The following is a 13,679-nucleotide window of genomic DNA, read 5'->3' as shown; positions in this document are numbered from 1 at the left end:
AGGATGGAATTATTACATTTATTTTATTTGTAACCTAGGAGCTGTGAATCATTCAAGTTTCAATAATGTTAGTCCTTAAATGTTTAGCTCAAAGGTAGTACAAAATATTACTATAACGGAAGGAACATCATCCCAGATTCTGCGATTCTATGAGAATTCAGAATTCCTTCGCTCTCCAAGGGCCATCTTCTCCTAGAAGTCTTTAAGCAAAGTAATGAATTCTCAGTTCAGTTTTCTAGAAGAGAAATCAAATAAATTAGTTTAATGTACCTTCACATATGAGATGATTTTTCATTTGTCTAAATAAACAAATCAATTAAGGTTACATGTGAATGATTTCCAATCCATTTTAAAATGCAACACTGCTTCACAATAGCTGAAAATTTGCCATCTTAAGTTGCAAAACAATCTGCAAGTTCACAGAACTGGCACACCTTACACTGAGGAGTACAAAAGATCACTAAGAATTCTGAACTGCAAATGAAAGTCCTCAGAACGGTCCCCGACCACATCAGTCACTGGTTTGCTGGCTCACGGCACAGCAACATTTACAAGCTGGTTTTCCAGGGACTCCAGAAAACGTTCTAAAATCATCAGCTGAATCTAAACAACTCTCAATTATTATTAAAAATATACTTCTATCTGTGATCTGGTTTTAGAGTCCTTAGAATTCAGGTTTTCAAGCTTTCTTCAGTGAAGAAGACTCCAATATGAGCCCCCAGATTTTCAGCATTAAGTTCCCTATAAAGGAATGAGACAGGTTAAGAGGCTCAGAAGAAGACCTAAACCAGCCAACAGCACCGCAGAGTAGGGTGCTATGAACCCCTTCCCAGATACATGAGCTAAGCACAGAGCTGCTGGCTACAGAAGGCCTTCCCTCCACCAGTTCCACGGAGTTTGCTCCACTGTGCAAAAGAGTTCAGAGTCATGGATCCACAGCTTCACGGTGAGAAAGACTCACACAGTACAGACTCCTGGCTTCTGCTCCAGGAGAGTTTATGTATTTTAAAACCAAAAGTACATAGATATGGTCAATATATGCGCTGTGAACAGTCACCTAAAAGCTTACACACCTTAACAGAGTACAAGCTGAAACTGGCAGTGGGACAACAGAGAAGGACTCTTGTTTTGCAATTCCATTTTCTCTCTGAGTGTACTCGATCAGCTTCCTACCCATTGCTAAAGGAGATGGAACTCCAGATGGAAAGGTGATGCAGAAGCAGCCAGCCCTTAAATTCTTGCTTCTTCAGAAACAAAAAGGAAAGCTGAAGAACACAAGAATTTCTTTAGTTGTTTCTGTTCTTGAAGTTCATCTCATCTCAATACAATTTATGAATGAGTAAACAAAACGAGGACTATCTGGGGCTATGCTATCTCTGTGTCTCACAGAGATACCGGTATTACCATTAGTAGACTGTGAACCAAATTCTGGTGCCCAGAACTCAAAAAGGATGTTGACAAACTGTGGGACATTTGGGAAAGAGCCACCAGAATCATCCCAAGACTGAAAAACAACTTTAAAATGAGATTCCAGTTGCTCCATCTGTTTTAAGCAAGGGATTAAGAGATGATTTGGTGACAGTAATAAAGTACCCATGGAAAACACATCATGGGCTCTTTGTCAAGTAGATGAAGATCTAGGAAAACCCAATGGATGAAAGCTGAAGCTAGACAAATCCAAACTAAAAAGAATGTACCATTTGTTTATTCATTTAAGCTCTGAATCATTAGAACAATATACTAGAAAAATTGCTGGTAACAGCACTTTTCTAAAACCTGATTTCTGACTGAACCTGTGAATTGATTGAAGGTGCTACAGAGGTCAGAACAGATGATCAAAAGAGGTTTACAGGAACAGCATACTGGTCAGAGACAGTGCGACAGAACATGGCCATTTGAGAGCTATTAGCTAAACAACACTAAAGTTCATAGGAGCTTCACATAAGATACTAAAAAAATTGTATGGTTTTAAAAAAGTTTGTCCTTGCTGATGAAATGGAAATCTCCATGGAAATCTCTATTTACCAGTGCAGAAAATAAGGAAAATGTGTGTAACTGCCTAAAAACCTTAGTAGTGAAATCTCTGGCTCATCAGACAGTGCAAGCAACACCAACGCTGCTAATGACAGCTCTGAAACAGGGTAACTCCCTGGCAGACTTGCAGCCTGTGTGGGCACTGTATTGTTTACAATACCATGGGCCGGGCCCAGAGGGTGGTGATCAGTGACAGAAGTCTAGTTGGAGGCCAGTAATTAATGGTGCATGCCAGGGGTTGGTACTGGGTCCAGTCCTGTTTAGTATCTTTATTAATGATCCAAATGATGGGGCAGAGTGCACCCTCAGCAAGTTTGGAGATTACACAAACCTGGGAGGAGTGGCCAATATGCCAGAGGGTGGTACTGCCATCCAGAGGGACCTCAACAGGATGGAAAAATGGGCTGACAGGAACCTCATGAAGTACAACCAGCAGAAGTGCCAAGTCCAGCATCTGGGGAGGAACAACCCCAGCCACCAGTACATGCTGGGTCTTGCCCAGCTGGGAAGCAGCTTGGCAGAAAAGCGCCTGGGGGACCTGATGGACACCAAGTTGAACATGAGTCAGCAACGTGCACTTGCAGCAAAGGCGGCCAACGGTATTGCAGGCTGCGTTATCCCTCCCAGTAGGTCAAGGGACATGATCCCTCCCCTCTGCTCAGCACTGGGGAGGCCACACCTGGAGTGCTGTGTCCAGTTCTGGGTACAAGACAGACATGGAAATACTGGAGAGAGTCCAGCAAAGGGCCATGAAGATGACTAAGGGACTGGAGCACCTCTCCTATCAGGAGAGATGAACACTGGCAGAGGTTTCCTGGAGAGGTTGTGGAGTCTCCCTCCTTGGAGATACTCAAAAGACGTCTGGACATGGTCCTGGGCAAGTGGCTGTAGGTGTCCCTGCTTGAGCAGGGGAGCTGGACTAGATGACCTCCAGAGATGCCTTCCAACCTCAACCATTCTGTGATTCTGTGATTCATCACAGGAAAGAAAACTATACCATGAAAACTGACAAAATTAAAAAGCTAGAACAATTTAAGCTAATTCTAGTAAGATCTACACATATGCAGGGTCTCTGCAGACAGACAGAGAGGAAAACACTTAAAAGGTAAGAGCATGCTATGCTAACGAAGTTGGGTGTGAGGCTGAAGTAAGTAAGTAGCAATTAAAGAACATTCACTGGATCTTCTGATGCTTAGAGAGTTGAGAGAGTACAACTGTCCTTCAGCTGAAGGAAGTGAAAGTAGATGTTAAAAAAATACCATAGTAAAGTGCTAGTAAATATTAAATAAGAAATAGGTGACAGATGGGACTCTGCAAAGGATCTGATAGGAAAAAAATGTCTTGTGGCACAAGGGGACTAAGAAGTTTAGATGCAGTGAAAATGGCTCAAAAGGATATTGGGAGTGATGGGGTCAAAGAATGTCATGGAGACACTTCCAAGGTATCCAGCCTCACTCACTCGTGTATTCTCACTGAAATTATTTATCCTGCATCACATTTCATGGATTTAACCTAAATTGCCACATATAAAGCACACCACATATAAAGTCAAATTAACCAATACTTTCTTATGCTGAGAAACTTTCAAGGCAAAGAAAACTATACATGGCTCTTCCTAGAATTCCCAGCTAATGGAAAGCACTCCTACTAGCTTCCAGAACAACTTGTTGTGCATTTGGCTTGAGTTCTGGGGACTGAAACAAGCACCTTCCTATCATAACCATTACCAAGGACTCAAGTCTACAATCTGCTTTAGTTTGGTATCTTCAGAGCTATGAGTCACTGATACATACAATGGAACCTTAAGCAAGACAAGTCCTGAAACAAAGAACTCAAGGCAACAGGATTTATCAAAGCAATTATTATTGAGCTCCCCATTTTGATACTGACCTGATGTTTCAGACAGACTGTCAAAGCATTATTGAGAGCGTATCCTTGCATTCTTATGCATGAAGGCAGTATTTTATGTCCTGTCTAAATAACATGATATACTACATATTGGTTTAAACAGATGAAACACAGTATATATGTCCTATTGAATGCACATCTTTACCTTCGCTTTCTTTGAAGATACACATGTACCAACCACTGGGCAATAAATGGCCATACAATAGCAAAAGCTAAAATACCAGGAGAAATTTCAAAGGGCCACCATGATGGTTTCTAAGGAAAACAGAAAAAAATTCTAGTCAGCAATCTGTGTGCACATATTGAATACCACCACGTATACTTCTCAATCATTTCAAATACTATAGTATCAAAGTAGAAAATACTAGTAAGACCAGAAAAAAAAGGATTAATCTACCAAATAACTTTTCAGACACAGATTATTTTTTATCTCCTAGTCAAGGGAGAGCTAATATGAAAACCACATATTAAGAGCTAGATATAAAAAATTAATCTCGGTTTTTTTCACCATTCACACTGCTTTTTACCAACAGAAAAAACAATATTTTACCTTGACAGAGGAGGTGGGCTGATAATTTGACTGTAGTGTTGCAGATTTTGCCTTTAAATACAAACAAAGGCTGGTAAGTATAAAAGAGGAAACTGCAATTAAAATTTTTCTGCTTCACAAAACATGAATATGAAATTTTTCATGTGGTGAAATCTTTGCAATCTGTATATATGACAGTTTAAGGAACAGAACCACCCCCATGCAACCTCCCTTTCACCACTTAAGTTTCCAACTTATGTCTTATGTTTCCATTACCCTTTATAGCATTTTTATCATTCTGTGTGTTAAAAAATGAATCAGTTGTCACTTATTGGACCTCTTTACAGTTTTTCAAGGCCCCCCTGCCCAACTTGTCATCGCAACTTCCTCAACTCTGGACCAGTCCCATCAGTTGCAACCCAGAGTAGAAATCACAGCAGCTTAATTTGCATGATTACATGTTTCAACACTAGTCTATACAAAGGCAAAAAGCACCATTTTAGTCTGTCCTGAACTATAGCTACAGGCATGTCTAACAGCATAAAGGAAAGAGAATACTCTGTTCCAAATTTTCCAGGCAATCCAGAAAATGGTAAGTACCAGAAACTTTTCAAGACTATTCACATACACTATTGTGGTTCTTCCAAAAAAACAAAGCAGTCAGTTTTCTAGGTCTTTCTTAATTTATGTAAGTGTGAAACAGAAGTTTCTGTTTCTCTTTAGGTAAGGGTAGCAAGCACAGCATGAATTGTTGGGGAAGAATTTTTTACTATTTCTTCATATATTGCTCAGGTAAAAGAAGAAAATCGATCTGTATCCAAACATCAGATTCTTGAATAGTTGTGACGGAGTAAAATCATGGTTTTAATAAATCCTTTTCCCTGGCTGCCTTAGATTTGGAGTATGTGCATCCCATAGGATGGATACTGCTTGTACAGCTCTCATTCTCAGGGAGATCAAAACGCATCAGCAAGTCAAACAAAACCAAACATGTTCAGGTTGCTGGTTGAACTATATTCACAGCATATTCTATTCTCCTGAATATACAGTATTTCCATTGGAACAGAAGGAAAAGGAAACACTACATCAATAAATATCTACACTTGCTTAAGACTTCTTTTCCCTATCTTGTATACATGATGTGAAATTCCAACAAAGCTGGATTACTTTGCAGGAAAAGAATGCTATGAAGAATCAGTCTTCTGCTAACTGAAAAATGGAATCAGAAGTTCCGCCTGCAAACATTTACCAGATAATTTCTCACTTCCTTTGAAAGTGCTTTGAGATCTACTGATGAAGAAATTACCTGGGATCATGTATTACTAACATTAACTATGGAAACTCCATACAGCAACTGTGTAATGTGTATCAATAACTATGGCTAAGGTTAGTCTGATCAGAAAACAGTAAAATAATACACAGTTAATTTCTAGGTCAAAATGCACGTTTTCACTTGAACATACAAGAGTCTTGAATTGTGTTCCTGACAGTAGGTACCAATAAGAAATTTTAAGTTGCAATAAACTACAGAATATAACTGAAATGTCTTCACAGCTTAAGAACATATTGTCTGAAATTTTAATCTGAAAAAGCACTAAAATATCCAAGGAAATTTAACAAAAAGTAATCAAATAACTTCAATGAATAATACCTGTGATGCTGTAACCGCCTCCAGCATATGCAACCTCTGAAGGACATTCTGCATGTCTTCTTGCAACCGCATCAGCACTACTGCGATCTGTTCATTGAGGCTACCTCTGGGTCCTCTCTCTGATCCCCAGCGCTCTCCATCCCCTCCACTACCCATCTGTCCACCTTGTGAACCATCTCCTAGAGGCTGAAGTCTATGCCCTGTTTTGAGGGAGAAAAAACAGATACATAAACCACAGAATGGACTACCAACTCTATTGAAAATGTTTGATTTTAACAGTTCAGTTTTCTCCCTCCCGAACAGAGTGTGGTACTCCTAATCATAGGCTATATTCAGGCAGTTCAAAAGCACTGGGAGGTTACTGCAACATCATTTGAGATGTTCCCCTACAGCCTCAGTGTGACAGTATCATTTGAGGTCCTAGAACTGCATAAACATTTAGCAAAAAATTAATAATTCACGTCCAGTCAAGTTCAGCAGCAAATTCTGCCCTAGCAAAAAGAAAGTACAATCTGTCTTATTATCAAGGGTAGCTGTGTTTTAAGTTTGGCACAGTTTCCAGCTGGAAAACAAAGAACACTGGAATAGAGTGATGAGAAAAGATAGTTGTTTGAAACCTACAATACTCCTTTAAACTCTACACAGCTAGCCTATCATGTTTCTGCCTGCAAGTAGCAAACTTAAGTAAAACAACAAAAGAGAGGAGGGGAGATGGTTAAACTATAATATGTTCTTCATAATAGTTTTCAACATAAATGTTATATTTGGATTTTCTTTTTAATTTTTCCATCTAATTACATGTAAGTGCCATACAAAAAGGCATGCTATATATATAAATAAAATACTTTCTGGTTTTTTTTTTTAGTACAAGAAGAATAAATTTTATCCTTGACTTTACAGATCATACCACTGGAATATGGTGCTCCTCCTCAGTGATAGAAATATTATGGAACTAAAAAGAGCAGAGGTCCAACATAAATTGAGTATCTGGACTATTATGTGATTAGAAATCATTACGTTTTAACAATCATAATAGATAGTATCAGAATCACTCAAAGGTGTGGCTAACACTCCAATTATACAGAAAACAATGCGTCACTGATACCTTCCCAAGATGTTCCATGGTTTCAAATAACATACCATAGAGGTATAAATGCATATCCATTTAAAAATAAATACGTAACTTGTAAAGAAACTCTTCTCATGCATAGACAGGTTCTGAAGACTACATTTCTAAAAAGAGAGGCGCCACAAACAGCAGCTGGCGTTTAAGGTAAGACAAAACATAAGAAGCCAATATGCTTATACAAGATTGCTACAGCACAAGAAAATCCTTTTGTAATACTTACTATGAATGAAATAAACACTCCGAAGACAAAACTGATGGCTACTCACTGTAATTACAATTTTGTTATCTATTTTTAGTGTGAAGGACAAAAGCACTGTATAGCAAAACTATCTTACTGGACAATGTTGACAAGTGCTTCTCGGACACCAGTAACTTATGGCAGTCAGGAGGGTGGGGAACACAAAAGCAGCGTGCACAGTACCTCTCCCTCTTCTGACATTGTAGAAATCCGCTTTTTCTCCACCTTTCTTCTCCTTGTGAGGGCCCCCATTACTGGCTTTGCCATCTTCTCCTCCGCACTTGACTTCGCCCTGTTCTTGAGCTGCTTCCTCTACCGTATTTCCAGGTTGGAGATTCCCATAAGTCATGCAAGTGCGCCTTGGAAAATCCGTGTTTTCTAACAGAAGACTGTGATCTACATCCAAGAAATGGGATGAATGCTTTAAAGATCCTTTAGCTGACGTGATGATCTCCAAGGGCTACAAATTAACATTAGCAAGTAATTAAATTCTGTAAAATGTGACAGTCAACCAATAAAAAGGAAGAAGCATCATCTCTACTTTCACTTTAAGAAAGTAGTTTGCCCAGAATTAAGACTTTTCTTTTAACAGGAGCCATTGTTTTCCTGTAGAATGTGCTTACTATTGTCTAAATGTCCTTTTCAGATTGAAAAGGCATTTGAGGCAAACATTCTCAAAACAGTGATACCACTTGGAATTACTTTAGACATTTCCAACATATAGTAATACTCAGTAATAACTAAAATAGAATATTAAGATCTGAAAATGTTCTGTTTTCCCTTGTAAAATTGGCTTTGCTTCCTAGACAGTGAAGTGGTATCCTAACTTGGATTTGTGAGCCACACTGTCAAAAGTCATGTGTTACTAGTAACCTTGAGTAGGCAGTGTTTACACCCATGGCAAAGAGATCACGTTGTTTATTATCAACGTGTTCAAAACAGCTTGGCTGCACCCTGTACCTCACACAAAACAAAAAAAGGCATAGTATTCTATCAACTTCTCACTCAAAATCAGTGGTACTGTAGGAAGATATTAAAAACAGATGACGTATGTGTTGATCAGGTCACAATTACATGTTGTGCAACAGGACAGCTTTAAAGTGGTTCAAACCACCGCTTGTTCAGTGCACAGACAAGCACTTGCACAAGTATATGCTGAAACAGATTGGGGATCTCAGCTAGCTGAAAAATAATTCCACGAAAAAGCCAAAATAACCAAAAGGAGGGCAAAGAAATGGAAATTGCTGCCAAAATCCTGTTTCTCAAATAGCAGTTCATAAACCTGTATCATCAGAACTGAAGGACAGAGTGCTTGCTACATCCTTTCCAATAAAAAGCTGTATTTCATTCTTTAAATGAACCTCTCCTAGTTTGAATTAATCCATGTGTAGTTATACTTGTATATTTATTAAGACATGTTCAGGTATATGTAATTTTGTTCAAAACTAGAACTTTTCTTATGCAGGTTGGGAAATTCTGACAAATTATCCACCCACTACAATTGAAGAATCCCAAACAAGTTCAAATGATACACAAGATGATTGGGAAATCACCTAGATAAGAGAGCTTGCAGCACTCTACCAAATCACCTTTCCTAACATGCTTCATTACTGGATAAAATTTTGATTTGCTAAAAGGAATTCTCTAGATCCTCAATAAACAGCTAGACAAGTGACTGGTGCAATATTAGAGTGCTTACTGTTCTTTCTGATCCCATGCATCATTCATATATTCCTCCCCAGAATCAGGAAACGACGTGTTTGAGTACAATCTAGAAAGTCCACACTTAAACTGGACCTTTGAAGGAGGTCCGAGCCAGTAAGTCAACTAAGACCACAGTTAATACAATGAGCAGGAGCACAAATTCAGTCAAAACTAAGCCAGCACAGTTGATGCCCACCTTTTATATGGAAGTCAGAGATGTACATTACGGCTAAAGAGAGTACAAGAGAACCCAGAAATCACTGTCATCTCCCACTTCTTTAGACCTAGGCCACTTTCAGGCACTGGTCTATAGGCCACTTGCTAAGGCTTACTCTTTCTTTATTCTAAGAAACAAACGCAGGTTTCATCAGGCCAGGAAAAGAGCATGCAAAAAGCTCAGTGTTACAAACACACTCCCTACTTCTTAGGGACCAGAATCTAGCTATCTCTACAGATGTTGCAAGACCCTAAATTCATTTGTCGACACAGCCCTTAGTTTCTCTGTACTGTTGTTTTTGACAGTTGTTTCTTTGTACTGTTGTTTTTGATACCTTCCCCTCACATAAATTCTCTGAGGGCAAAAATTTCAAGGCTTTTAGATCAGTAGTAACCAAGTTGTAAAAGAATGACAATAAAAAGAACAAAACCCAATAGTCCAAACAGGAGAAAGTTATGCATGAGTTACTTCATTCACCTCTGCATGCCCGGGTTCACCTGACAGATACAAATCTATTTAAAAACAAGCATACCAGTTTCAAAATACACCTAGGAATACTAGAATACCTCTTCTAGTCCAAGTTGCTCCATAGAGTCACAATAAACTTCACTGTCTGAATCACTGGTTAAGTGCTGAGCTGCTGAGACCTCTTCAGTATTTTCTTCATTTGTACCTGTATGGAAAGGAGATATGCACACATGCTTTGTAAATGTGAGCCAATCCCAGCAAAGAGTAAAGCAATGAGTTAAAATATCTAGGTGAGCTTCAACTTATGCCCCTTTTATCTACAACTGTTGTCCTAAAGTTAGATTCTGAATAAAGAGGTACTATTAATATAGGAATTATACAAAACTTTTACTAATGGGAAAACTATACCTCGTATTGGCATATCTGCATTATTCCTGATTATTCTAATTTTACTTTGTTCATTCCACTCTCCTTCCTAAGGTCAGTATAAAGCACTTTTGCCTGAAGTTATCTGTTAGTTTTAAAATGACATATTTAGACATCAGTTTCACCAAACTGGCATTATAATATGTTCAGCCTTTGAGAATGACAAGCAAGATATTAGTGATTTTCATTTCACTACAAATTAGTTTTCAAAGGCAAATAGTATTTGCATAGGTAGTACAATGATTTTCAAAGAAAACAATTGTATTTCTGTGGTTTTGGGCCTCTCTGTCTCTGAATTCATCTCTCTCTCTGTAGGGATCCTAAAAAAAAGCCTTATTTTAAACTGGTATTAAATTTGACTTTTTTTGGAGTATTTTTTCTTCAGGTTTCTACAACTGAAAGACACCATTGCTACTCTCTGAATCCTAGGATTAAGCTTTCAACAAAGAAATATTTTCCATGAAAAACATGTGCAAATCAAAACGTGGTCTTGCAAGGACAATACCTTGGTGAGCACTGTTATTGGCTATTTCTAGGCTTGGCTCTGTTTTCTTTACTTCGTCCTTTGGGTTCAAGCCATTCAGGGCAGATTTGGTCTGGATGCCATTCTGCATATCTGGGATAAAGCTGCCCTTGTAACAGCCATTAGTAACAATACTTTCCAAATCCTTAGCAGCTGCTGATTCTGGTTTCACATTCTTAAAGTCTGTAAAAGAAGAAAACCTTGCAAATAGAAAGCTACGCACCTAATAGCTCAAAATATGTTTCTTCAAGTAGCTAACTTTCTAACACATTATATGTATAATGTATCTGCAGAACAAAATATATAAATGCTCCTAGATTCACATTCACAGAGATTGCTCTGTTCTTATGAAAAGCGTACATAAAAAGTTTAATTTGCATAAAGAGCAGATAATATTTAAAACATAAGTAAACAAATCCAAAGTAGGTGTCTCTGACAAATTAAATAATAATCCTAATGTCCTTGGAAGAAAAAACCTGTGTAGAATTCTAAATGTGTAATTTCATCTGGTTTTCACTTGATGCTGGTATTTCTCAAAACTCTTTATGGAGCCCCTAAAGGAACCTCACTGAAAGTTCTGTTTTATTTTCTCTGAAGAAAAAAAAGTAATTTTCAATTCTACTGTTATAGCCCCATGTAGCCATTCACAGCTCTTGCAAACAGCACTGGCAACAAAAACCAAACCAATACAGGGTATAGACTTTGAGCTAACCTACTGACAGAACTTTCTAGCCAAGTCAAAAATCGTATGGCACAGCTCACAAATTTGTACTAGTTCTGAACCTTATAGCCGAGGTTGAGAGACTGCCGTTTTTCACACATGCATCCATGTGTATTTGCATCTAATTCTCCTGAAGAAGTACAGCATTCATGATCCTTTGGGATTTTCTGCCACTTAGGTGGTTAAGAATAACTTCAAAAGAGACAATGGTCCAAGTGCAGAAAACATACCCTTTCCATTTAGCTGGAGTTCTTTTTCTTCTTCTTCACGAAGCCCTTCTTCTTCTGATTCTGCTCCACTATCACTACTTTCAGCTTTTCCATTCACAGCCTTTATATTTGGAGTAGAATTCATGACATTACTAAGGTCTAAGAAAAAATTCAAAGAGGAAAAATCCAGATGTATTTTAGAAGAAACAAACATACAACCCTCCCCCCTCTCAAACTATTAGTCATAGTTTACAGAAGTATTTCCATATTAAAAGGTGTACCAAATAATGCCAGCTTTATTTCTGTAAGCTCTTTCTTAATTGGTTTAATGTTTCTCTTTTGTGGTTCACCACAGAGTGCCTGACTACTGGTGAAGAGATTCTCAGTGACTCTGAGGAAGCCTACTAGCAAGAGACAGCAGGCCATTTTCACTACCCAGTCTCAGACCAAGACCATTACCCATATTTATGGTACAGCTGCAGCAACATCTTATCTAAGATCAATATGGCCATACTCTTTTAAACCCAGAAATCAGCATTCTTATAGAAGTTCCCTTTTGGACTGAAATGCTTCAAAACTGCTCTCAATTCAAAGGCAAATTTTGAAACATTTTGTTCAATTATGTGAGCAACAGGATTCTGAAGAAGGTAAATATAATATCCCAGGCATCTCCTGCAGCAATTTAAGATGCAAGTGGTAAGAAGACACAAGTTTATATGGATCTTTATCTAGCAAAGGGCATATGGAAATAAATTCTCTGATTTCAGTGAAAAAGATGATGTAACAAATACACTGAGCATTTGTTTGCATGTCCAATTACATAAATATTTACAAAAAACCCAAATATTGAAATAGACAAAGTAACTGTGAAACCCTTGTTTTCTACATCTTTGATCACTTCAAGGATCACAAACAATTTACTCTGACTGTACAAAGAACTGCAAAGTAAAGATTCTTCAAAAATACAGAGAATTTAAGGGACAATACTACCACCAACTATAAAAAAGCTATGGTTAAATACATCCTGATGATCATTTAACCCTCCTACATTAGGACAGAGTGATTAAGGGACAAAGAGGGGACAGTTTCTGCAAGACACTTGCACAGTTTACATGTTGACTCCAAGGCTGAATTCTGACTGTTTTAATTGTCACCACAGCATTCCATTTGCATAATTTCTACATTCCCTTGTCAGAACCTTGAAAGATTAATTCTTACGTTTAGGCTGAACATTAAACAGCAAAATGATATCCAATTATACTGGAGTTGCCAAACCAGCTCCGCTACTTTCTTTGCTGCATGATAATTTAGAGCTAAGGGTTTTCTACTTCAATCTTGCAATGAAGAGCCCTCCCATGTTCCTCTAGTTTCACAGTTTATCCACAGTGCTTTTTTTAAAAAAAAAAAAAAAAAGGCACAAAATAACTTAACTTCTTCTATAGAAAGAATGAATGTGTTAAATATCCTGTTCGCCTCAGTTACGCTGCAAGGCAAGGTTTCTGTGGGCACCCTGGATCACTGTTTTGGATTGATTTAATCCAACATTTAACTGAAGATTAAAAAAATTACACTTCTTTATTGTAAAAATAGAACCGGAAAAGCTATTGTCTGTCTTGTAGACTACAAGAATATATGCAATCACATGCTCGTTTTCTCCTCACTGAAGAACACTTCATATTTGCAAGGACATTTGTTTCACAAAAGAAAAATCCCAACATATTCCTAGTTTATTTCTCATAAGTATGTTTCATTTATTGTGAAACCTAATTCTCGAGATGTTTTTTCTGAGAAGTAGCAGTGTGAGGAGATTAAGGTAGCAGTTAAGTCCTCACAGCCTGAGCATTAAGCACAGACACAGCTCCCTTGGCACAGTAAGGCAGGCATCACCTTCCCTTTGGAACAAAAAGGGGTGGGGGCACAGT

At 38.0% G+C, this 13,679-nt stretch overlaps 1 protein-coding gene across 3 annotated transcripts in view; it reads right to left on the bottom strand.

Annotated features, from left to right (window-relative positions):
• Positions 1 to 13,679, bottom strand: part of ACBD5 (acyl-CoA binding domain containing 5) — a 28,303-nt gene continuing 14,624 nt past the window's right edge. Inside the window, exons 4-11 of one of the 3 annotated variants that reach the window (XM_009694903.1) lie at positions 11,779 to 11,916; positions 10,810 to 11,010; positions 9,977 to 10,083; positions 7,673 to 7,949; positions 6,123 to 6,322; positions 4,493 to 4,543; positions 4,088 to 4,197; positions 1 to 235 (exon numbers count right to left, since the gene is read on the bottom strand). In XM_009694903.1, the coding sequence (XP_009693205.1) occupies positions 223 to 235; positions 4,088 to 4,197; positions 4,493 to 4,543; positions 6,123 to 6,322; positions 7,673 to 7,949; positions 9,977 to 10,083; positions 10,810 to 11,010; positions 11,779 to 11,916 (1,097 nt within the window). In that variant the 3' untranslated portion in view covers positions 1 to 222. Of the gene's footprint in view, positions 236 to 4,083; positions 4,198 to 4,492; positions 4,544 to 6,122; positions 6,323 to 7,672; positions 7,950 to 9,976; positions 10,112 to 10,809; positions 11,011 to 11,778; positions 11,917 to 13,679 lie in introns of those variants that run through there. The other 2 variants (XM_009696380.1, XM_009695647.1) reach the window with 2 other exon arrangements.

This window comes from Cariama cristata, unplaced genomic scaffold, assembly GCF_000690535.1.
Source record: "Cariama cristata isolate BGI_N322 unplaced genomic scaffold, ASM69053v1 scaffold1550, whole genome shotgun sequence".
NCBI lineage: Eukaryota > Metazoa > Chordata > Aves > Cariamiformes > Cariamidae > Cariama > Cariama cristata.
The sequence above is the reverse complement of the archived record's forward strand: the minus strand, read 5'-3'. Positions and strand labels throughout refer to the sequence as shown.